The sequence below is a fragment of the Xiphophorus maculatus genome, chromosome 3, assembly GCF_002775205.1.
Source record: "Xiphophorus maculatus strain JP 163 A chromosome 3, X_maculatus-5.0-male, whole genome shotgun sequence".
Lineage (NCBI taxonomy): Eukaryota > Metazoa > Chordata > Actinopteri > Cyprinodontiformes > Poeciliidae > Xiphophorus > Xiphophorus maculatus.
Window position 1 is genome coordinate 29,845,396 of NC_036445.1, and position 26,882 is coordinate 29,872,277.

The 26,882-nt window shown below is 39.9% G+C and overlaps 1 protein-coding gene across 2 annotated transcripts in view; it reads left to right on the forward strand.

Moving 5' to 3' along the window:
- ldlrad4 (low density lipoprotein receptor class A domain containing 4) overlaps positions 1-26,882 on the forward strand; it is a 222,557-nt gene that overhangs the window by 85,444 nt on the left and 110,231 nt on the right. For both annotated transcript variants that reach the window (XM_023329941.1, XM_023329937.1), the window contains one exon: positions 25,451-25,591. In XM_023329941.1, the coding sequence (XP_023185709.1) occupies positions 25,451-25,591 (141 nt within the window). The remainder of the gene's footprint in view (positions 1-25,450; positions 25,592-26,882) is intronic.

Sequence of the window (26,882 nt, forward strand, 5' to 3'; positions counted from 1 at the left end):
GGTCTGAAATCTGACTCTAGAATACTTTGGTATACAGAGGAGTTTATGTTGACAAGGTGAGCCCAAATCAGAATTCCTCTTCTACACTCCTTTGCGTTGAGATGAAGTGTTTACGACTAGATTCTCTGATTGGTATTCTGTAAACATGTTGTTGTGGATATTCAATAAACATCTTCTTCTATCAGAAGAACATTGTTCCAGAGGTGATCAAGTTCATTCAGACGCAACGTTGTCAATTTAAGTTGTAACGTTGTATTCTTTGGAGCGTAAACCGTCTTTATCCTGGTAACTCTCCCAAGCAAAGCTCACTAGCATTTTAACTGCATTATTCCCAGTAAATGCCTTTTCACTTGAACTCCATCTGTGATTCATGTAGCCCAAGAAACCTGGAGAACCTTTGACTGTTCATCAAGCACCATGAGGTTAATTAGGAGCCTTTAACATTCTACATAGATAAGAAGTGTGAAAAGGAACCTGCCAGCTAGTTGTCCCCCATGGATCTTGCTCCATAAAAATCTGGAGAGGATTCTTTTCAAATGTAGCAGTCCTCCGTCAAACAGCTGCTTGAACTAACAGCTCGGACCTCTGCCGTTAATACACCCCCTCAAAACATCGCCTGTGAGGGTGAGGGATGACATTTTAAACATCACACTCTCATAATGTCTCACAGGACAGATTCTCCAACTGCTTCCACAAAGTTCACGTTCTGCTGTTATGCCTTTGATCGCTGAGTCCCTCTGGGATGTTTCCACTGGCAGTGTTAACCAGAACACACCAGGGACAGGGTCACCATTCATCGCTCTTTTGTCAAAGCAATCTGACTCTCACCTCAAGTGGGTTGGATGGCCCAGAGATGACTCTGTGGACAAGGAACGACTTACAGAACTTTTACTCCTGAGAAGATGATTCATCAAGACAGAAACTCCCAGTCTGGAGACCTAAAGCAGCCAACGCTGATGGCCCCACTGACTCACAGCTCAGGCTGTTCCTCTCTGGTCCACCCTGTGAGTTCACAAAAAGACCAGTTGGAATGGTGTGGGTAAATTTTTCAACTCATGTGCCAGCTTCGAATCTTTGCTAGTTTTGTCGGAAGATATGCGCACGCTTCCTGCTGTTGTTATTATTAGTGTAGTAAACTGCTGCGTCTGTGGAGAAATCCCTCATGAGCCAGGCTTTCTCGCTACTCTCAAATCACTCGTATTACATAATTCATCAGCTGTGTGTATGAGTGCGCGTGTGGGCGTGGGTGTGTGTGTTTGGGTTTGTTCAGGTCAGTCTCCGCTGGAGCCCTGAGGGGAAGAGGAGGGGAATGAAGTCATCGAGCGATAGTAAACAAACCGTTCAGATGTAGGCAGACGGCGGTGGTCGATAGCTGCAAGGCTAATGCAAGGTTCTGTTTACTCTGCAGAGTTCATGTTGGGTAAAATGCTGTGTTTCACACACCCACACACACACACACACACACCGCCACACACACACACTATCTGAACTTATATGCATCCCTGCATTGGGCTGTGTGTATCTATCTATCAATGCAACAAGTTCCACTGTGAGCTTTGTTTTAAAGGAGGGAAGAGTGATTTGATGCCCCAGTGGCTCCTGAGTGGAAAATAATATTTTCCTTCTGTCACTTGTTTTTATTTTTTTTACCTCTCTTGACTTTGCTTCTATGACCTCACCTCTGGGTTGACCACATTCCTAATCACTCAGTGTTCCTGTTTGATGCTTCACTTTATCACCTGACCTTACAATTATGCTATTGCTTTTTTGAGGTGTGAATAAACCTGGAAATTTATTTTTTTTAAATCTATTTCTATTCGTTCCGAAATGCAATTGCAGACAAGCTTGAAATGACTTTCAGTTCTGTCAAATTTCTGTTTCATTTTCTTTTATTTACAGTGAATGTCATAAATGAGCTCATCAGTTGTGAATGTTGTCCTGTCTTGCCGCCTATGCTTTCCAAGATGGGACCATATGAAAGTTATTCCAATCTTTGCTTTGCTTTAATATAAAAATGTTGACGATTCAGTCACCAGCCTGGGATCTTTGTGCACGGAGTCACACCGTCTCCAGGTGGATATGCTGGTTTTCTCCAGGTACTGCCGCTCCCTCCCACGGTACTAGAGTATTTATGATAGAGAATTTGGTTCCTCTAACTTGCCCTTCAGAAAGTGTGTGTGTGTTTTAGTATTTCTCGCCTTATAAGGCCCATTTTCCCAACAAATCCTACCGATGTGAGGACCTACTGCGCCTTATGGGGGCAGCTATAAGCCACATGCTTTTGATTCTGTCGTCCCAGCTACATGATGTGAAGACTCACATGACCTATGACCTCAGGAATTTATCTTGTATAAAGTAAAAAGACAAAGTCGTCCATAATGGGGTTTTGTGGTGTGAAAGGGGCTGCTCTGTTTGACAGTAATTACATAAATAAGCATAATCATAATGTTTGAAATGTCGTAGAATCACTTTTTTTTCTCAGTACACTTCAACTTTTATTTTTTATAACTGCATGTAATAAATATACCTAGTGCATAACGTTAGCAGATTCTTTTCTTTTCTTTTTTCTGGCAAATTTGATCCAGGCCTTTGTGTTCTTTGTAAGCAGCAGTGATTGTTCTCCTTGGAACTCTCCCATGGATACCATTTTTTTCCAGTCCCCTTGTTATTGTTGAATCATGAGCACTGATCTTGACAGAGGCCTGCAGTAACGAACATGTTGTTCTGTGCTCTTTTGTGACCTCCTGGATGAGTAATTAATGCATTTTTTGAGTAATTTTGACAGACTGCTCACTCCTGGGAAGGTTCACCACTGGTCCATGTTTTCTCTACATGTGGATAATGTATCTCATTACTGAGGCATTGATTTGCCAGAGTACAAAAGCATTGGAAATGACTTGTTGGCCCTTTCCAGTGACTTTTTTTCCAACTAGTTTTGAGTTTCTTCCAATTAGATCATTGCGTGGTGAGATCTTTTAACATACCACATGTCAGACATGTTCTGTTGAGTTGATCCTACAGGTTTGATAGTCAAACCTGATTCCAATAAATGTGGTTCATCTGTTTATGATTAACTCTTTCACATTGAGACAGTGTGTCTTTTTACTTCCTCTTAATCAATTAAATCTTTTGTTCATCAAACAAACATTTTTTTTTTGTTTGATAATCTGAAACATTTATGCATTACAAAAAAATCCACAAAAGAAAACATCTGGAGGGGTTGAAATGCTTTTTGATGCACTATTTTAGACAATCAAATCGAAAGCAGCATCCATACTTTTAAATAAATGAACAAATTTATAAAGCATACCAAGAAGTGATTATTGATCTGTTTATTACAATTGCAAATCCTCCTGTTCTCGGCTCCACCATACCTCTATTTTGTGTCATGGACGCTCAGGTGAAGAGAGGGTGCAGCTGTTACCTGGTGGTGAGTTGCTACCAATGGGGGAGGAGGATTCTGGTTAGACCTGGCATCCTCCTCTGGAAACGTCTGGTGGAGTCTCCTGTCAGTCGGAGCTCCAACTCCCACCTCCAGCAGAGTCATGAACACGTTTCGAGGGAGACATTTTGTAGCAGAGTGGTTATGCATGTCAGCACATCGCCAGGTGGTTTCAGCAAGTTACAAAGTTCTACAAAAACACTCAGATAACAATATAGAAAAGTAATTATATTAGAAAATATAATTTGTTTTCTGGTATACTTTTCAAAAGCAAGTACTTCAGCACTTTCACTTCAGTACGCTTTTCACTGAATAAGATTTGACCATGAGTATCAATACTTTTACTCAAATACTAGAGCTGAGTACTTTGTCCATCACTGACTCTTTGCTAGTCGTCTTGTTTTCTGCCCTTGACATATTTCCTAATATCATCCCTCCCTCAGTGGTCACCTTCGTTTCTCTGCCTCCATTTATCTCACGCTGTCTGTTGTCCTCCCCTCCTGCCTTTGGGGTTTAGTCTCTTCCATTGCGGTCTCCAGCTGCAGCAACTCCATATTGAGCTGCACTAATGTGGAGCCCTCATTCATCCATAACATGACTGACAGCTTCTGACCGTTACAAGGGGACCTGCTGTCGCCCCCACCCTCTGGCTGGCTGCTAACACAGGCTGAGGCTTTAGACACAATCCTTAAGCGTCTACTTTTTTGTGCAGAGCTAGAATGATAGCCCCCAGTTTAATTAAAAGGAGTGAGATAGGCTGTAGTCCACTTATGAACTCATTTGTATCTTCTCAGTTGACTTTCCAACCATGATGGCAGAGAAGATAATAAAAATGACAAACACTGATTTGATTCAGCCGAAAAGCTCTTAGAGATTTGTGCTAATTAGTTTTCAGGCAGAAAAATATTTTTCTAGCTTAATTCATATCGAAGTCATATTTCCACAGTTTCCCGCTGTTGTTTTAATAGCAAATTTCCCCAAGACAATTACTTTGCCGACGTCTTTAGGCTCCTTAAAGTTCAACACGCTGCTTTTATTCTGTCTCTGCGAAGCCGGTTTGCTATCGAGTGAGTAGGTAGAGAGGAAAATAACTTTACCCCCTGGGACCCCTAGAGCTGAGAAAATGAGTTTTGGGAACAAAATCATCATGTTAAAAACAATCAGGAGATAATAGCGTTCATGCTTAAGGCAGTCAATTCAAATTTCATGATCTGCTGTATTAAATTTCTGTTCTAAGTTGCGAAAGAAGAAAGTTGCTCGCTTGTACCGGTTTATACGACATACCAGTTTATACTCTGCTTTCTCACAAATGCATTGCAATTGAATTCATAAGCGCATAATGCTCCAGGCAGTTATTGGAAATACATTTTTAGAAGTTATGGCAACACAAATGCTGGCTGTTTATATTCATAACTCTGAGCAGGAGTACAAGGTAAAGTTTTGTCAGTTGACTCTATAAAACATATTTCATTTTCTAAAGTGTAGGATGACCCGGTAGTTGTCCAATGTGAAAAGGACCCAGAACTGGACTCTCCAACTGTCAAATCATGATCACAAACAGTTTTTTTTTGTTTAAATATGTCTGTTGGTGAAAAAACAATACCCTAATATTTAAATTACATAAAACCTTTTTCATTTTCTCTTCCTAATTGTCTTTGCAGTAGTGGGAAATAACTCCCACCCAAACACAAAATGATTTGGGTGCCGACAACCTCTGAGTTCATTAACTCCAGTAGAGTCAAGAATGCTACGGATTTAAAGGGGCAGTATTATGAATTTTCCAGAAACGTAGTATAACTTTATATTAAAATCAAGTAACTATGTTACCTTCAGTTTAAATAGAAATACTATGTAGATCAAATATGATTAAAAGGTAATTTAACCTCATAATTTAATACTTTGAAATTGGGCCTCTGTCTCTTTAAGAAACTCCTGCATTTTGCACAACTGAATGGTTGCCATAAAGATTGAAGGATTTCTCAAACATTCATGAAAGAATCAAGTCCACACTTCATGTAAACATAACATTACGACATGATGGAAAGCTAAAAAAAGTGGATTTTCCATAACACTGCCCCTTTAAAGAAACGGTAGTGCGACTTTCACCTGGCGAACATACAGCCTGTACAGCTGGAGCTCTCTCATCTCTGCATCCTCTGCTCTAATGGTGCTTCAAACCCAGAAGTCTCTGTCAGAGACCAGCTGTGTATCTTTGCTAGTGGAAGTTATAATTAGGACAGATCCGATAGGAAACCTTTTTAGGCTGCTAAATGTTAATTGCTGCGCTGTTTCATAACTTGCTTAAGCTTGACTCTCCTACCAGGTGCGTCCTCACTGCTGCACCTGCCAACAGGATCTATGGCTAGAGGTGAGCGGCCATAGAAACTGCTGTAGAAGCCCAACGGTCAGAGGAAGGTTCAGCCAATAGCATTTGGATCTCACATCTAAACATGTCAGACAAGCCGAAGCCCAAAATACAAATAATTTGAACCACAGCATGTATGGAAAGCCACAACTCAATAACTAATAAAGTCCCAAAACTGTTATTTATGCATGTGAAATTGTTTTTACAGAAATAGAAATCCATGTACTAAATTAAGTGGAAATAATTTTACTAATTACAACTGACCTAAAACAGAGAGGTTTGGTCTGATTTAACTCCAGAAAGTGAGAAAAATGTCTTAAATGTCTCTTTATTTCAGTGTCTGTAAACGTCTGGGTTCCACTGTAAATACTTGACATATTTGTAATTTTCTTTAAATTATCACATATGTCACTAGATATGCTGCTATTGACCATGTAATTGCTAAATTTTACATTTGGAAAATAAATTTGCTTAATGGACATTTAAAAAAAAACACCTAAAGACAACTTGTTTCTTTATAAAAAGTTTTGCCACTATTATAAAGTTGTCTTTAGGCTGTATGAAAATGAGCGTATTTTGCAAAATTACCATGGAAACACTTTTTGCATATCACACAAGTGTTGTAATCAACAACCGACTGTTGCTGCTGGTGAAAAAGACAAAGAACAAGATGACAGGAAGTGGTTGGAGGATGATGGCATGGCATGTTTTTTAACAACCTATCGTGTGAGCGAAGTTATTTTTACACGTTTCTGATTTAATGGAAACACAGCAATTGTGAAATTGTATTTTTTTTCAACATTAGTGGAATATTGACAAACTTTTGTGCATATATGTTATGGAAACACAGCTAGTATTAGCTATCAATGGCTGGAAGATAATTTAGAAGATTAAGATTTACCATATTTTTAAATGGTAAATAATAAATTTTTTAACTAACTACAGAATGCCATGTGTGTGTGTGTGTGCGTGGGCGTGAGGGGATGTGTGTTTGGGGGGAATTATGAAAGCTGTCAGCTGTCCTGCCAGAGCGTACTGACATCACACCTGAGGCCGTGTTAAGAAGGAACAGGTGGTTTTATCATTTGATGTTCTGGTCTGTTATTTTTTGCAACTCATAGGACGTGACCATAAAAAGGAATGTGACTTTCACTTCCCAGCCACACATTGTGTTGGATTGGACTCAGTAATAGCAGCTACTCTGTAATAGTCCAACATGGGATTTCACTATATAATTTTGGAAGGAGTTACGTTTTGTGGATCAATTTCCTTCAAAGAACAATGTAGTGAGATGTACAGTATGTATCTTTTAATATTTCATGTAGTTTGGCTACATGTAAGAATGATGGTTATATAACTCTGCACACAATTCTCGCAAAGCATTGTAGGGAAGCAGCATTCAGTTTGTTTGCTCCACTAATCTGGAACAATCTTCCAGAAAACTGCAAAACTGCTGAACCACCAAGTTCCTCTAAATTAAGGCTAAATACCCACCTATTTAGATTTCCCTTTGATTCAAAGTAACCTGAACATTAGTCTTTGTGGTTGATATACAGTTGATTTTGATGATGACCTTTGACAAAATGTATTATTTATTGCTTGTTTCATTGCTGTATTATGCTTTTAATTTATAAAACACGTTGAACTTCCTTGTTGCTGAAATGTGCTAAACAAAAAAAAACTTGACTTAACTTCAAAATAAGCCGAAAAGATCTTCAAGATATCAGCAGCTAAAAGATATTAGATCATGAGTTAAACATTGCATAACGTCTGTTTTTAGTTCTGTTTATAAATGCTGATCAGATGCATGTAAGGCGACTTAGCGTTTTAAAAGCCTTCAAAACAAAATTCATTAAAGGACAACTTTATAAATGATAATTTGATCATTTAAAAAAGTTAGGGTGAAATACAGTATGTACTGTACGAGACGTTTTTAGTGATGTAAGGAAACTACCTACTCGACTGTGGCAGCAAACTGATTCCTTGCTGTGTTTTATAGAAACAGTTTGGAACCAACTCTGCTAAATCACTGATGTAGTTTGGAAACCTTTTACTGCCTGTGTCCTTTTAAATAAACACATAATGTGTAGAGATATAAATTTCTGTTTTGACTTTTGACACTTCACTGCAAGCTTGCACATTTATTTGATTATCTTTTCCTTCTCCAAAAAGCAATAACTAAACATCAGGGTTCTGTTACTCGTTAGACAATCAAGCAGTTTCTTTTCTAGCTATTGCTTAGTGCGCAAACGTTGCTTTCATTTGAATGAATGTGGGGGCTGTATTTTCTTCGATGCCCTCAAAATGACCTTATGTTCCTGATGAATACACGGACAAAAGACTCAGACTTGTAGCTTAAACTTAAACCATGCATATGTAACGATTGTGCTTTTTCTGATTTATTTATTTTTTTCGTTACTGAATAATTATAGATCCCACATGTGCCTGCCTGGCTCATTACAGGCTAACCTCTGCAGGGGATTTTGTAGCAGAAGTCACAAAGTTGAAGTCAAAACAGATTCTATAGATTCCTCTACAGTTAATGTTTAACTTTAGATCAATGTTTTCTACTTAGTGTTTCATGGAAGCGCTGCTAGTGACGCATCTGTAACAGAAAAACTCTTTGATTCTGGTTGTCAGCTGGGACCTGTGTGAACAGGTCCACAGGATGTGTGTCTTTTTAATTCACTTTAATTACCAGATGCATGAAAAAATAATAGTACATGTGGTTCGCATGTTGCAGAGTGACAATCTCTGTGTCTATGGATGCATATATATATATATATATATATATATATATATATATATAGTTACGGCCCTGGGCCTTACGGGCTGGGTTGCAGGTGTCTTGTCTGTCTTTGTGCTGCTTTGTGCTTTGTCTATATGTGTATATACATATACACATACTGTATATGTGTATATGTAAAGCAGCCATAATTAGAGGATTTGGAGCATAATGGCAAGCATGTGTCTGTGAATGTGCACATATGTGTACTGATATTTATTCATCATCATTACCAGGTTGACAAAAGTGTGCCTGGTGTGAGTTTGTGTGTGACAGCATGCACGGCGGAAACACACCCATTCACTCAAATACAATAAGCCGTCATCCTTGACTAATTTCCTCTTCAGTGTTTGTCTGTCTGAGTGGAGTAGGCAAACATTTAGTTATTCCATAATGGTTCAGATTTACTCCGCGTGCAGCTATGCGTGTGTGTGTGTGTGTGTGTGTGTTTACCTTGCCTCCCTGTGCATGACAGCCTGCTGTCTCCTACTGTCTGCTCTATTTATTTCCTGTGTGGCTTATTTACCAGTCAGTCAGAAATCCACCATGCTCATGTTCACACTGACCCCAACAGGAATGTGTGTGTGTTGAGGGATTGACCCCTGTCTTTGTACGTGAGCTACAGGTCTTCATTTTCCTGCCCACAAGCCCAAGTACTATAAAGTGTTTGGATTTGTAAACATACAATCTGCATATTTTACTCTTCTTCCCGATAAGCTGCCTTGTTGTTTGGCTGTTTGTATGTGGATGTTACAGTAAAATTAGTGCTTTCGCTATTTATTACCAACAAAAGGTTGCCGGGTCAGTGAACACAAGTGATTCAGTGTTTTCTCTTGCACTTAGAGATGGGCGTTTTTTAAGTAAAAAAAAATACTCAAACAGGCACCACATGCTATTCTTCTTCTCCTTTTTGAGCGTTGCTAGAAATGTACTCCGTGGGTCGTAGTGCTTCAGAGGGGGAAAAAAAGACAAGTCTGCTCCCTTTGTGTAAAAGAGAAACCATGTTGCTCATCTGCCGTTCTGTTGGCTGGGATATAGAGCGCTTGCCTTAGGTTTTATTCCAAACCGATAGAGAGACAGTGGATCTGAATGAAACAGCCAAAGTTGGAGCCCCGGTTTTAGAGTGTTTTATCTTGCTTGGTCTCTTCCGTCCCAACTCAGCTTCTCTACATCATTTCCAAGGATTCATCCAAAATCCAGCAGCAGGCTGTGTGGTGATGAGGGTCTTAAAGGCAGAGTAATGTCTGTAAAACCAGTAAGGAAGTGGGAATTTTCATTCATGCTTTTATGTTTATGTGTTGGAGCCTGAAAGTGGTTGAAGTGTTGTCATTGGCGTCCTCCTGTGTTTCTGCCTGTGCATGCTGTGGGTTTTCTCTGGGTTCTTCTCGCGGTTAAAAAAACAAGCATGTAAAATAAACCGGTGTCTCCAAATTGTTCTAGGATGGTGTGTGAGTGGGTGTGTGTCTCTCTGCCCTGTCCAGTATGTAGTCCAACTCTTGCCCGATGGAGATGGAGATACAATAGGCAAAGCGTTCGTCTCTTTCACCGCCTAAATAAACACCACTCGTGTTGTTGGCCACTCTGTCGCCATCTATCCTTCCTACTGTAAACCTGAAATTCTGCCGAACACATGATTTAAGACTTGTTGAGGCATCTTTGCCTCAGGTGTAACCTCGTTGTAACCTACCGCTGTAACCTCAACGAGAACACGACGTCTCCTAAGACTCAATGCCTCCTCTGTTAAAAGCTGTGTGACTTTAAAACCTAAATTTAGCACATACTCACAGATAATAGGTAGAACTGATAAACCAGCAGATTTTCTGGAGAATTATCTCATCATCACTCTTTTGTGTTTCTGTCTTGTGTTTGTGTTTGCTTCATGTGGGCAGGAAACAATGTGACAGCACTGTTAGGGCTACGAGGTCTCTGTCTGACAAAGTAACCTGATGTTCAAAAAGAAATTCTAGAAGAACATAAAAATGATTGAAAATAGAAATAACACAATTTTTTTAACTAAACCCAAACCATGTTTTGAACCTTCTAACAATCATCATCATCATCGTCATTATCATCATCATCATCATCGTCGTCATTATCGTCTTCTACTTTGTGTTTCACCAGAAAAAAGAAAATGGTGAGGGGAAAAAAAACTAGAGAATATAAAGTATCTCCCTCAAGCACCCTTCTGTTATATTGTAAAAAGGCAATTTTTCACCTTCTCTGCATGCCTCCACATCCTTAATAGTTTGCATGGGTGATTGAACAAATCGAGAGACGTTTGGGGAAATGATTTACAGGCATTTCTTAACATTTTCAGCACAAGCTGCTGACTTTTCTGTGTTGCAAGGACACATCTTTTTTGTTGTTGTTGCGTGCTCATTTAACCAGACTTGATTTGTTTAGCTGAACAGCCAGCCGGCCAGACTGCCTATCTGCTCTGATTCAGTTGCTGATATGATGGCTGGGGTTACTGAGTTTAAGTTGTTATTTTGGCTCAGCCTGTCGGCACCGCCTGCCTGCTGAGATCCATGGCTAGGTTGCGTGTGGGCATGTGTGTGTGTGTGTGTGTGTGTGCGTGTGTGTGTGTGTGCGTGTGTGAGCGTGGCTGTGTCTTTGTATGTTGGCAGGTGTGTCATATGTATTTGTGCACACATGCGGGGTGTGTGCGCGCGTCTCTGTGTGTGTGACTGCACGTTATTCATGTGTGTGGGCATCTGCGTGGGTAGAGTGTTAAAGCTGACAGTAAGCAGGCAACCTGAAGACATATTTATGAGTTCTCTCTCTGTCGACACTAACCAGCGAATATTAACCTGATGCACTCCCAGTACCTTGAGCTGCACAACACATCAGAGGCCACATTTCACGTTTTCTTTCTTCTCATCTGAGGTAATCCAGTTAAAGCACTGGGGCATGGAAGAAAGAGGAAGGAGTGAAGGTACTACACAGACAAGTCAGCCTGATTTTGAGGGACTCAAAATGTGTATTTTTATTTTTGTTTACTTCCATCAGATGTGTATCAGACAAAGCTACCTCTTTTGAGGTAAGTGTTTTAAAAAGGTTCTACACACAAGTGGTAATAATCTGTGAACTTATTAGAGAAATAAATTAATGTTTGAAAATAAATGCGGGAAAATATTCTGTGGTCTGATTTATTGAGAAAGACACTTTTTGGAATGTCTGTTCAGTTACACCTTGTGTAAAATTATGATAGCATTTCAGAAGAAGAACATTGTACCAGCAAACAAATACACTTTGACTCTGGGCAGCCTGAAAAACTCCAACTCAGTCTGGATTTTAGCACAAGTCTTGTGTTTTGGAGGTTGCCACCCCCCTTTTACATTGGTGGTCGATCAACACCTCACTTTCCTGCTAATTTAAACAGTGCAACAGAAATATATATCAACAAAATCACAGCTGACGGGATCGACCCATATGAGACAGACAATGGAAACATGTCAGACGATGTAGACGCCGTAGCCGTGTCCAGCCGCCTTATAGCCCCCTTTGCTGCTCTGTGTGTGTTTCCACCTGTCAAAGTTGCTAAGCGACACAAGTTATACTGAGGCGGGGTCAAAATGCTAGACCTGTCCGAATTCACATCTTTTCTTGTCCAGTCGTCATATATCCACGGGTTTTGAAGGATCCGTCCTACGTAGACTGGTCCCTTCGAAGGATGCAGCCCCTGAATTCGGACACAGCCATTGTTTATAAGTTAGATAGGAATGAGGCGAGAGCTAATTCTAAGCTTGTGGCTCGGTTATTGTTCTCATAGTAACTCCATATCAACTGCCTACCAAGATGGCTGTCAGCTACAAAGTTCCTGGAAGTGTGACATCACATGAGAACTGTATTGCAATTTTTTTTTGCCCAGGTCCCTCTTGAAAATGAGATCTAGATCTCAACGGGGTTTACCTGATTAAATAAAGGAATAATGGAAAAATAATAGAAATAATAGAACTATGTATTATTTGATGACTTTCAGAACATTGAAATTTCATTCCCAGATTGTCCATCGATCCTTAAATATCAAATGAAAGCTAAAATTAGACAATGACGCCATGGCAACAGTAATGCAGCTAATCCTGACTCGGCAGAATCCTGTCATTTCCACACCCCTGCTGCACCACATGCGCACCTCAACAGAACAGAAGTGCGTCACACAGTTCATGTTTTACAAGACGTGTCAGCATCTTTGAAGTTTGGTAACTTCACTCAGAGACCATGGGGACAGGTGAGCTGATTTCTCTTCTAAGTGGAAAGTGACAAAAAACAAACAAAAAAAAGGTAAAAACAGTGCTGCTCTTATCCCACAGGCCTTTTTCTGATGTCTAGTTGAATTCACATGAGGTGTGTGTGTGTTTGCAGCCTGGCCAATAGGAGGCTTCATGACAAAGAAGTAGTAGATGTAAGGTTGAAAATGCAGAACAGTTTGTGGTCATATAGCATGACTTGATCTCCCCGAGGCACACACAAGCACATTCACCGGCTGCCCAGAACACCCCCCCCCCCCCACACACACACACACCCACACACACACACACCCACAGAGCGGAGCAGTGGGGATGCACAGTCTGGACTGCAGAAAGGAGACGCAGCCTGAAGGTCTCTCTCTATTCCTCTCCCTGATCCCGTCGCTGTTAGTCTCTCCCTATCTCTCCTTCACTACGGTGCTGCATTCAGCTGAGTCAGCACATCTCAGGCATGCCTAATTATCCCGGCCGAGCCAGAGAGAGGAGAGGCGAGAGGAAGGTGAAGAGGGACACGGGGAGCGGAGTTACTGAAGAATGAGGGAGTGGGAGGGGGGAACATGATAAGGAGAGTGAAGGAGAGAAAGACTCCAAAACAGAGGGATGTTTGGGATAAAGAGATAGAAAGAGTTATGGAAAAAGGAGAAAGAAGGTGAAAAAAAGATAGACGATGCAGCCAGGCTGGAGCGATGTCCTGATCCTTCACGGCTCAAAGATGACATCATTATGTTATAGACTTCATAAAAAGGATGCAGGCTGGAGGGCAGCAAACAGGACGAAGATAAAAAGTGAAAGACAAGGAGTGATCGAGGCAAGAGGGAATGTTTAACGGTCTGACACCGACAAGTCACTGTTACCATGGAGAAAGCAGAGCGCAGCACTTGACATATCAGCAGCGATATTTGATGTTCTGTCCGTGCTTTACACACGGGACTCGGGATCAAATGTTAACGTGAAGCTTCAAAACTATTTCATGGATCACAGATCCGTTTAATAAGATGTTGCTTAGATAGCAAAGACGGTGACTCATTTATTAGAAAACTACTGTAGAACCACTGAGCTAGAACAAAGTTTGAGGAAAATAAGGTACTTGGTTTTTATTGACCATTAGAATCTCCAGGAAATGAACAAATGTTGTGTTTTCTGGTGACTATGACAACTACACCATTTCTCCCCCGTTGCCATTCCACTTTAGTCCAGTCTGTCTGGGTTTTTATCTGCTGTAGTGCATACAGGGAGGCTGGTATTATCAGCAAATGTGTAGCTTCTATTGTGGCTCAGATGTCTTGATAGTTGATGTTTTGATACTCTGCAGTTATTAAGTAGTTTTCCACAATATTCTACGTCGAGGGCCTTGGCTGCACTATATCTGGTTTAACAGTAGCATGTGTAACTGAATGTTGAAAATGTTCCTGACTTGAATAAAATAATGTCCATGAAACTTTGTGTTTCTTATTTAGATTCACTAACATATATTTATTTGATAAAAGAATGAACATTTTAAAGTTGTAAAAACAAATTCAAAGAGTAAAAATAAACATTTCAGAGTTGACTTAAAAATGAAATTCTGCCTGAGAAATCAAGCTTAATGGAAAAAAAATCCCAGACTTTTCATTTGCAGAAGCAATTCTGCTTCAACTTTTCAACTTCTTTGCGCACAGCCAACATTACGAACATTACAGCTATTTTGACGTCTTTGTGGAATGTCGGTGACATTATAGGCTTTTTTTTTGTCAATGCTGAAGCAATTTTTGTTCCATTTTAACCAACATATTCCTTCTGGACCAGGCTGGTGTTCTGACTGATGGACTCACTTTGTACCTCGCAGAGCCACATACCAAAAGATTGCAGTATAATTGTGCACATTACGAATTCATATGATAAAAAAAGATTGGATAAGCCTCAGTTAGAGGAGGATGATGTCAAATGTTCTTGCCCCATCCCCGCTAAAATGGCTCGGTATGTCTTGCTGTAGCAACATTAATGTCAGCACTTCATTGGAATGATAAAATGACTCTATATAATCAGTTTTCGCCACATAGAAAAATCAATAATGGGAGTGAAACACTCTACCATTAAAACAGCAGAATATAGAGAAGAGGTCCATATTTCTTTAAACGATTTGTCTTTCTGCCTTCACATGTCCAGCGCCATAAGTGAATTGAAATCCACCATTTTGTTACAGAAATTGGCAACTTAGTGGCTTAAATGTAAAAAAAAAAAAAACTTCTACATTCCACTGACTTTTCTGAAATAAGAACCCAAGACTCTGAAGCAGAAGTCAAAGGTCACCTTTGGCATTTCTTACAAGTAAATAGAACCTGTTAAAAAGGAAAATCCAGCCCCAAGTCTGTCACTGACAAAGACCAACCACTAAACTTTCCTTCACTGACTTAATCACACACACACCCACAACATACACACACACTAGTCAAAGTGCAATTCATGGCACACTTTTCCCGTCAGAGTCAGCATGAACAGGTTTCTTCCCCACTGCGGAATTTGATTTCTCCTGTTACTTTCAGAGCAGGAGCTGACAGTAACAGGAAATGGCATTATAACAGAGGCTACCCTCTGTGCATCTCTCAGCAATAATTTCTTCAAACAGAAAGAATTCCCTGTGAGACCTTGGATGGGATGTGTTGAGTTTTGCTGAGACTCAGACAGATGAAAGTCTGCGTTACACGTCCTGTCTGCTGCAGTGTAATAAAGAGGCTCGATCCGTTTAGATCTCGCTTTACTCTACCTTCTGTGCAGTGATGTCTAACAATCCTCTTCCTCTTCCCGTTCTCCTATCGCTCCTTCCCTCATCGTCACCCTTAATTTCATTATCGTCATTCTCTTTTATCGCATTCTTTCCACGATATTCCCCGTCTCTTTCTGACTTTCTGTCGGTGTGTCTTGTTGCCTCCTTTGTCTCTGTTTCCTGGAGCACTAATGTTTTTGTACCTGCCTGTCAATCAGTTGAAAGACAGACTTACTTCACAAATGATGACGGGCATGCGGAGAGAATAAAAAAAAAAAAAAAGAGATAAATTAGAGAAGTTTTATCAAGTTTCTAAGGGATCATTCAACGGTATATTGATCTGTTCATACCTGCCATTCACCTGCATTCTGACACAAGAGGCCGGCAACGAACAGGAATCTTTATACTCTGTGTTCAAGTTGTACCTGAACACAGGTTTTTGTTATGTCCCTTACATGGAAATAAACAAACTAAACAGCTAGCGGAATATTGACAAAGTTTTGCGCATATTTGTAATGAAAACGCAGCTATTGCAGCCAGAAAGGCTACATATGGAGGAAAGGGCGGAGAGCGGCGCTGGATACAGGTGAGCTAATCAAGAGGATTTGAAACATTTTATTGTTACTTACTGAACAATAAAATGTTAAGTAAGTAAACATAAATGAATAAACATACAAGTCAGAGACGAAGTTGAAAATATTTAGTCGTCTTCATCCCAAAGCCCACATAAAGGTATTGTTATCTGAGAGTTATTGTTGGTTAGTGAGGAAACACTTCAGAATTTGGTTGATGCTGAGATGTTAAGCAGAGCCATTTCTCAGTTAAAACAGAAAGTGTGCCTTTTAGGCCTTAAAAGTTATTCATCTCTTTTCAGAATGATGTGCTTGATATTGAAATCTATTGTTTTGTTATTCTTTGTCACTACTTTTAGGGATGCATTGTTGAGCTCCAGCTGAAGAGAAGCAGCCTTGGTGCATTCAGGTTTAATTATTTTAGACAAATTTCTAACTTGCCTTTTTAAGTAAAGTTTTAGAGAAACTGGTTCGTCATCAAATAAATATTGATACAAAACGCTAGAATGACACAGCCTGGAAAAAACCAACCTCTTGCTTTACGCTTTGCTTCGTAGAGGGTCTGGACCTTTGGCTATTGAGAAAAGATTGTTTGTCGGAGGCGTGGACTCTGTTAAAGTCTGAAATGATTGGATCTGATGTTACCAGTTGTTTATGTTTGGCCATGATGTATGTGATACACCAGCATTAAGAAGCTTAGCAGAAATTGTGTGAGCTGTAAACAACCCTGTGGGAAGTAGGGCCACGACATCTTTCCAGCAATAAGATGTCTTAAACATTCCTCTGCTCCGATTTTCGCTGCTCCATATTTGGAAGCGTGGCCAACAAGGACTGAAAGGCTTTGTTCATGTCCTCTGCTGCCATTGCCACACTTCAACCCTACAATAGGAGGACTGCAATTCTAAAAGAGCACAGAAAATCGACGTCATCGTTCACAACTCTTCCTCCTGTTTTCTGATTGGCCGGATGAAATGTAACAGGAGAAATCAAGCTCAATGTGAGAAATCCGAGATGGAGCACTGGAGGGAGATGAGAATCAAGAAGAAGGCAATGACCAGGCTATAAAGCACGTTTGTTTTGTGTCCCTCTAGCCTCAGTGTCCTTAGTGAATTTATGCTCTTATGTTTCGATTTATTGATACCTTGATTGATAGATTGACTGGCTGGCTGATTGGTTAGCTGGTTAGAAAAAAAGTGTTTGTTTTTTTACATGCCTGTATGATTGCCTTGGCTTTGAGTTGTGTTAAGTCATGATAGCATTGGTGGAAGCTTTTAAACGTTTTCCTCATCATTTTGTTATGCTGGATGTGTATTGTTCCATTACAAATAGTGCATCTGCAACAAGATGAAGAGTGTAAAATGTATAAAGTGGTACTGCATCAGGACAGATTGAGTTATTGTATGGGAATCGTCCATGCAGTAAGTGTGCCATGCCTTGAGTGTGGCATTAATTCTAGTTGACTTTTGTTCTTTATACTTAATGATTGACTAACCTAATCTAATAATCAAGGGCTATATTTCAATGTCCTGGACACAGTCTCGGCTGTCAAACAATTATTAGCCGAATTAGTGAGAAAGAATAGTTAAGTGCGGTGTTATGGAGCATGAATAGTTCCACAAATAGCTGAACATATGAGCGCTGAAACTCAGAGGGGATCTGCTGTGTTCCAGATGCTGGTCAATACTCCCATATTTGTATAAGACTTGATTTAAAATGTGGTAGCACTGGGTGGTTAGTGCAGTAGGTTAGCTTAGTTCAGTAGTTTAGTTATATTGTCTAGTATACATCATGCTACAGAATTTGTTGATGAATTTAAACATTCAGGCAGCCTTGCTTAACAGGAGTTTCACATTGCATGTCTGACACCAGATGTACAAAAAGGAGAAAAAAAGAGTTAATTACTTAAAATAACATTCAATTGGCTGAAGTCTTAACAGACATTTAACATTGTGAAGAGGAAGAGAACCTCTAATCCAAAATATGTCATATATGAATATATAATTTGTTGCAATAACGTAGTTCACAAATACAATCTCTCCATTTAAATAGACATTTTTAGACTACCTGTCAGTCTGATTTCTGTCTTTGCCCTGTTCCACTGATTTTGCCCTAATTAAATGAATATTCTCGATTGTGATCAATTAGTTTTACTTTGATTGGCTTATCTTCTGATCACTGCTTCACTTATATCATAGCTTAGTGTCGCTGCAGCTTCTAAAGTCCTTCCATCTGTTTTCTGTTTCACTTTTCTCATTCTTTGATTCTTTGGCCCTTTGATGCCTCTCTTGACTGTGAGCATGATCTCTTTCAGACGCTTTACTTTGTATATGGAGGCTTTTAGAAAGGAAGGTTTCTGCTTCTCTTTGATGACCTCCCAGCGCTCGTTGTCAGCCAGGGTTTTTGAACGGACAAGCAGAACAAAATATGTGCTACAGCAACATTGCTACCACACCTCTGTTAGAAACCTAAACCAGGCTTAGGAAAACTTTAACCTCAAGAAAAAGAAAATCCTGTTATAATACTGTTTGCGTTGACTTGTGGCTTCTTATCTGTGCCTGTAAGTTAGTGTACATTCACACCAGCCCTGTTTAGTCCAGCTCTAGTTTATTTGCCTAAAAAGTCAGATTTTTGGGGGAGAAGAGTGAATGCGTCAACAAACTCTGATGCTGACCAATAAAGCAAATTCATAGTCCACCTCCAAACCTCCATCTGGGGAACTCTGGTGTGGTTCTAATGCATGTGTGAATGCCGACCTGACTGAAGAACGCCATTTCACATTTTGTGAAAGAGGAAGTTGCGCTCAGTGTTTTCTTTAGAGGTTTTCATGTCATTAACTTCAGTGTTTCTTGGTGTAGCGCCACCACAGGTGAGGAGGTGAACAGGTTTTTTAAAGGGTTTGGTTTGTTTGACAGTGCCGTGTGAAAGTGAACCACACCAGCTGAAAATGGAACAAATGTTGCAAATTTGGTCCCAAATTGGATCGAGTCTACCGGACTGTCAGGCATGAAAACACCATTAGTCTCAAGAAGCAAAACATTATAGTGACTTCCTGGGTTTTAGATGAGTGAAAGAGAAATAATACATAGAGAAGTGACTTTTTGAAAGGTAGCCGTAGCACTTTCTGTCAAGTCAAGCACTACGGTTGACTTGACAACTGTAGACAATATAAAATCAAGGTTTTATATTGTCCTAAAGAACCAGCGTAGCACAGAGATTTATTTTCTAATTACAAAGATATTTCTAACAGTATTCTTCCGCTGCTGTGGCCTTTCATTTAATGTGTCATATATCATATTTATGATCTTTTAAAATGACAATACAGTGAACCCTCGCTATAACGTGGTTCACCTTTCACGGCCTCGCTGCTTTGCGGATTTTTTTGTGCAGTTTTTTTTTCACAGTGCATTGTATTCTGCGTCCTGATTGGCTTACACACTGGTAGAGAAGAAGTCTCCGCGCTTCTTCTCTACCTGTGTGACAATAACGTTACGGTCTTTAAATATACGTAATACAGCAAATTTTGGTAAATGTTTTTGCCCAGTAGAAAAAAGAGCGACAACAACTACCGATAACTATGTTCTTCTCTCAGAAAAACTCACCTGCACCACAGGCTTCAGGAGAAAAAGCCACTAGAGAGCAGAGTCAGGTCGCAGGGTCACAGTCAGAGGAACAGTGAAATACGCAAGTCACAATTTGTTCTACTGTACTTCGTATTGATGATTAAAATAATTATTTTACTGTAGTTATTTGTAAGAAAGCGTTATAGTTGTTTAAAAAATGCTTGGGCCTGAAAACAGGTTTTGTTCTATGGTTTCAATGTAGAGCAGCGGTCCCCAACCTTTTTAGTCACGCGGACCGGGGGGTGTGGGGGGGGGGGGGCTCTTGCTCACTCTATGTGAAACTAAGTGCTTTGTAGAGCTTTCTTGAACCTAACCCTCTGTCTTGTATTGATCACATTAATTAACCTGCGTGCATATGAGGGGGAGGACAGGTTAGCAGATTCTTCACATTTTCAAGCGTTTCCAGGCTTTTTGCTTCTAATTTCTATAACAGCAGCGTTGTGTGACTGTGAGGGCAGGATGAGCGGCAGAGGAAACGGGCGACAGCAGAGTAAAAGCAGTGCTGCACAGGATGGAGATGGGGTAAAAGACAAGCTTGAACAAAGTAATCAATCTGAAGCTTCTAGCAGAGAGAGGTGATGAAACCGGAAGAGGAGGTCAGACAGATGATCAAAGTAATAGGTGAGACCAAATCAAAGACTGGAGGAGCAGACAGCCTGAGCAAGTAACTCAGCCTTTACTAATTGCTCTTTCAAAGATAGGAAAAAGAGCTTTCCAAAGAACAGTCATGCTGGCCTGTTCGTTGAATTGTATTTCTGTTCCTGCCCCTCCTCCTTGCGCCGCCGTCTAGACAGGAGCAGAACAAGCTGTTCTTGTTATGGGTGGAAGAAGAGAAAATGTGCACTGTCATGGGGTCGCTCCCTGCCAGGCAGGCAAAGCGGAAGTGCTGGCATCAGGAGCAGGGCCAGTAAAGCTCTTTCTCCAGTGCTGTGATGTTCATGCTGTGCGTGTGTGTGTGTGGGGGGGGGTGCGCGGGCATGTGTGTGTGTGTGTGCATGCTGGCAACTACTTTCCTTCTCAACCGCTCCTGATTTTTCCTTAAAGAGGCAGTATTATGAAAAATTTTTGACTTTTTTGAGCTTTACATCATGCTATAATGTTATTCCCTCATCAGATACATAACTGGAGGCTTGACTTGATTCTGTCATGCATTTTTGAGAAATCCTTTAATGTTCCACGGCAACAATTCAGCTGTGCAAATCACCTGGGTGGACCTAGCTCCGCCTACAAGGACATAGCTCCTCCTCTGAGCTGCAGTTTTCAAGCTTCAGCCTCATAGATCAGCCCTCCTCCTTCACTCCCCCATTCAGGTCCTTCAGACTAGCCAGCACCAATTAGCAAACACCTGGTGGAATTGCTGAGCTCATCATAAGAGTTACTTCTCAGTGAAATGCTGGTAAAAATGCTGCTTAAAGGGTTAATAGAGGAGGAATGTTGTGATGACATTCTGAAGGCAGAGCTTCAGAAATAGCAGGACTTTTAAAAAAGACAGGGCGTTAAAATACAAAGTCAAATAATTTTTAAGTCATGTTTGATATATATAGCATTTTTATGACAAATGAAGATAACATAATTACTTGATTGTGCTATGAAATGGCAATATGTGCTTGGGAAACACAATACTGCACCTTTAAAGGTGGCATATTTTGCTGTCACCTGGCTAAGAAACATTGTCCCCAAAATAACAATGAATGAAGACCCAGCATACAGTGCTGTGAAGAACCAACCAGCCAAAAAAACCAAAACAAAACAAAACTCATTTTCTCCTTAATAAATTTGAAATTAATTGTGATGAACCACATTTTTTTATGCTGGCTTCTGTTTCAAGGAGTCAATGTATTCAAAGGATTTTTTTCATTCCAGTTCTGCTGTTCTATGAGAACCAAACATTTGGTAAGTGATGGCTGAGTATCGGCTAATGACTAGAAAAAAAAAAATAGAAAGATAAAAAGAATACGTTTAGGGTGAGGGCTACACAAATAAATATTCGAATTGGTCATTTTCAATTCTAAGTAAAAATCACAAGGCATATTGGAATATGGAACATAATATTGTACAAATATGGCTGGGACTTTAATGCGTTACTTTTGATTAATGCGTTAATTTAACGCTTTAAATTAATAGATTTAAAGCGTTAAGGTTTTTTTTTTCTTTAGCAGAATTAATGCCGACTTCACTGTAGGGTTCAGCTGGCTGAAAGATGGTACCAATTTCTCTCTTTGCTCTTTCTGCCTCAAAACCATAACAAAACAAAGAGCAGAAGTGTCCTTTATTTTCTCTCACTGGGAAAATTCAGCTGTTTCAGGTGAAACTCAGGATTCCATGATCCGTTTCCAGAAAACAGAGATAAATGTCTGACAGCAGCGGCGGGCAGAAGCAAGGTCACAACCAGGAGCTCAAACATTGGCGAGTCGTACTGGACAAATACACACAGGACTGCATTGTGACAAAAAAAGGTTCTTTTCCAAATTATTTTGTCCTAAAAGCTCTATTTTTTTGATCATGATTGATTTGGCAAAGCAATAAAAAGGAAAAGAATATCAAATATTTTCAGAAACACTGTAGTAAATGTGAACTTCACAGAGCTTATCCGTTTCTGTCCAGTTCTCAGTCATTTCCTTGCTCTGCTGCTGCTGTGTTTTTTTCCCTGCTGCTGATGGTTGGATGGTTTTCTATCCTCTGCAACGTCAATTTGGGGAAAAAAAAATCTAACTCTAAAAGAGAGAGAAAAAACAGCACTTGTAGTTAGAAAACATATCCATGGAGATGACACGCAGGTGAACACGCCTCCACCGCTCTGTTATTACTTGCTCAAGTTTGTGCAGTTTTAATTACAGTAATGATTTTGCTGGCACTGTTAATTTGGAGGCTATTTTAAATGAGAAATGTGATGTAGGTTATATAGGCGGCATCCAACAGCATCTAAAAGGCCACTTTTTGTTCTATGGTAGAATTAGTAATTCACACACACACACCAACACGTACCCCAACACGCCCCCACACACAAACATACATGCATGCACATCTCCCCCAACCCTCTCGACAACCTGTTTATGGATTTAAATTAGGGAGCAAAGTCTGAAAAATAGATTTGTCTCTACAATCAAAATATCCCTTGAAATGAATATCAGTGTTCTCAAAGCATGTAAAGTTGTTATTTTTTCATCCATTTAGATTAAATTATTGGACATTTCTGTGTAACAGGAATTGCATTAGCAGTGACAGTAATAATGGACTCAGCAAGAGAAGTTTATGCAACATTTTTACAAAGTTGTGCTTATCTTCTTATTATAGCCTAAACAGAGGATAGAATGAACGAAGGCGCAGAAGTTCATTAGACTGTAACAAGCACAGCGCTCTGCACATTAAATCCCCATGTGGCCCCGCCCCGCTGCTCTGCTTTCAGTCACACAGCCCAGATGATTTGCACTTGACTCACCCTGCGGCAACAAGAAGCGGCAAGATAGAGCCGGGAGACGTTAAACTTAAAGCTAAAAATGGGAGACGTTACACTGCTTGCTCACATTATGGTCTAAAAACAAAAGCTGTAAAATGTTAATTAAAAATATGTTGGGTTTACTTTGGGCTCAGGCCTCTAGTTAAAGTTAATTAGTGGGGTTGGATCGGACTTGGACACAATGTCTATGGGTCAAACTGGAATGCTTAGGCCCGATTCAAATTATGTTTGTCAGTTTTTACAAATGACAGGTCAGGTTATAGTAAGGCAGCCACTTTCATATGTCGTACTAATTTGGATATGTATCTGGCAGTTTTCAGACCGTCTGCAGTCTGAACAGACATATTGCATTGAATCTGACTTTATTTATGATTTATGTCGTTGACGTGAGACATTATAATTCTGCACCAACAGACACAGTAAATCCAGATGTTAACAATGGCTGAAAATTAGAACTATGAAAGAAGTCTGTGTCAATCCCACCACTCTTAGCTCTGACTACACATCCAAACAGACAAGCAGCAGTCAGTGCTCCACAACACTGCCATTGCTATTAGTTATGTTTTATTTATTTTATTAGCTCCCTTGGTGGTGGTATGATCTTGTGACCATACCGTCGACTCCCATTCCTGAATAACCTTAATGATGATACACAGACAATGGCATCCATTTGTAAATCGTTCACACAGAAATCTGATTGTGGTCGCATTTAATTGGTAAGAACGGGAAAAAAAAAAAAAAAGGATTCCAGCAAAAAAACTAGAGCTGAGTGTCAAGACCTGCTGTGTGAACGTCAGACTACTGGATCTAAAGAAAGCTTCTGATATCAGCTGCAAAAGAAACTTTGGACGTTTGGAGAGAGAGGGAAATATGTGAGACTGGGCTGGAGCATGAGGGCAGGGAGACAGGTGGGGTAGAGTAAAGAATATTTGGGCCAGTATTGGAATCGTGATATTTTTAAAGTGATTATTTGCTAAATTTGGGAAAACAATGTTTGTATTAGACTTGGAGAATATTGAATGGTGTCAAACATCCCAAGCAACATGCAAGACCTGATGGAGACATGTGGATGGGATGTTTTGTTACACAAATGAAGCTCCAAAAGTGAAAAGAAAGAACAAAAGACTTGAGTTGGAGGCAACAGAGCTAAAGGTGTTAAGGTTGTGGTTGCAAGGCAACATATCAGAGGAACAACCAGGATAATCTGACTGTCTGTTTGACTCTATCTTTCAGGTTGGAGTTTTTTGCTTCCCTTTGCTGACCCTCTAACTTGGTGCGGAGCCTCAGCATGGGTTCTGCTATCCCAAAATGTCGGCTCAACACACGCACACACACACGCACACACACACGCACACACACACACACACACACACACACACACACACACACACACGACACTTATGGCCACAGTAACACGGCCTAGCTTTCCAGTGCGTCTAACATTTGTTATTGCAGTTATCCCTCACCGTGATGAAAGTTCTGCTCGGTTGTTCATTCCCTCCAGAATATGTTTTTCATTCTCACATTCATATGTTTGAGAGTTTTTTTTTTCTTCCCCCTCAGCAGATAGTGCTAATCAGGCATATTAATATTTAGAAGGAAAGCGTTTTGGTAATAACCATGACAAGAGCACATTATGGTTTGAGGCTGCTAAACATCAAAGGCTCATTTGAAGAAAAAAAAATAGATGCTGTTTATTCAATTGTTGTTTTTCATGGGAGGCCCTTTTTTCCATGTCTGTTGTCTGACCTTGTTTTCATATGAACTCAAACCATTAACTCTGCTTTGTGTTTGGTTTTACACATAACCTTGCACATTCCGAACACTTAGACGAGAAACTTCACACAGCAGCCCAGCTTCTCACTATTGTAGACCAATTAGTTTATCAGTAGTAGCGCACTCTTTCCACTACAATAGCAAGGACACTCTGTGTTTTTATCAAAATACATCTTTTTTTGTTGTTGTTGTACAATTTCCATTACTTGATTCTAATTTTTGTTTTAATGTAACAATGTCCTACAACAGGCAGCTGGAATGTTTCATTGCTCTTCAAAGGCGGCGTGACCGCCGAACATTTCGCTTAATTACAATGAAAAGCAGCTCGCTGCTGTTGAAGCTCACTTCTATTGATGTGACTAATTGCTTTTAATATCAACGCTAAGAAAAGTTTCTTCTCTTCCTCCCTTCCCCGCCCTGCTTTGCTTTGCTTTGTGCAGAGTGCAAGTTCCACTGCACCAACGGGAATTGCTTGCGTCTGGGCTCGCTGATCTGCAACCAGCTGAATAACTGTGGGGACAACAGCGACGAGGAGAACTGTCCCGTGGTGACCCAGCACCCTCCACCTGGAATCTTCAACTGTAAGTGCTGCGGGATGTTGCTCCACCTCAGCTCCTTTATCTTAGGATAGAGGAGCTATCTTTCCTTTCCTTTTTTTTTTTTTTTTTTTTTTTTTTGCTGTTTGTCTCTTTTACCTCATCTATCTGCTGTCTTACTGTTGTCTCATCTGTCGGTTGCTCTTGTCAGCCACCGGGAGGCAGACACGGTTTCTTTGTTTTCTATGTGACTGACGCGTAAAGTTTAAAAAATAGAAATGTCAAACCGAGAGTTGAAAAATCGACTCTTTTTTTTCAAATTTTCCACTGTATATTTAAAAAAACAATGTAATGAATCACCAAAAATAGCACTGGTCCAGTTAAAACCCTCACTAACCTCTGCACCACGCGACGCTCACATGTCTAGCATTTTTTTACAGTGTAATAAATCCGTTAGCGTTAAATAAAGAGAGTCGTATTCAAGCTGAATGATCATTTCAGAAAAGATTTTTACCAACATTAAAATAATTATACGCCCATAATTCTGTTTACTGTTTTTTTTTTTTCTCAGAACAAATGTATTTTATACGGCTGGTGAATGCTTTAGCATTTTTATTTATAGATTATTTAAAAGTTTATGGGTGGAGCAGAAAATGTCCTCCAATCCTGGAATGACGCCACGTAAAAACAACCAAACTTCTAACAATAATGTGAAATAAGAATCCAACAAATAAACCAACACACAACAGAAAAATAAAAGAATTTACCAAAAGCAAAAACCTGTACATAAAGCTGTACTGTAGAAAATGAATTCCTTTCGTATGTTTTCTGTTTTTGTTAGACTTTAGTATTTTAGATTATGAAATATTTACTTCACAAAGATAACCTGAATAATTACAAAATGCAAAAGAAGAGAAAACAAATTCTGCATATCCCCTGTTCCCATATTAAGTGGCTGCAGCCCTCTTCCTGTTCATGCAGAGAAGACACTGACACACTCTAGGTTGTCCACATTCTAGGAAGTTTTTGCTGCTCATCAATAATCTCTATATTAACAGACACTAATGCTGGAGAGCAGAAATGGAAACCTGTCATGGCTGCTGGGCTGCCTCCAGCACAATGGCTGGTTTATTTATTGTTTAGAAGCAATAAATAAACCAAACATTGTGTAAAAATTATTTTTACACAATTCTTTTTACAAAATTATGTAAAAAAACAAACAAATTTTGACATAATTCTGGGATAGTTGGTGTAGCTTCACTTCTTCTAGACAGGGATTTCTATCCAGCTCAAGCAGTTGGTTTGATAACATCTTTTACTGGCAGACTTTTCTACA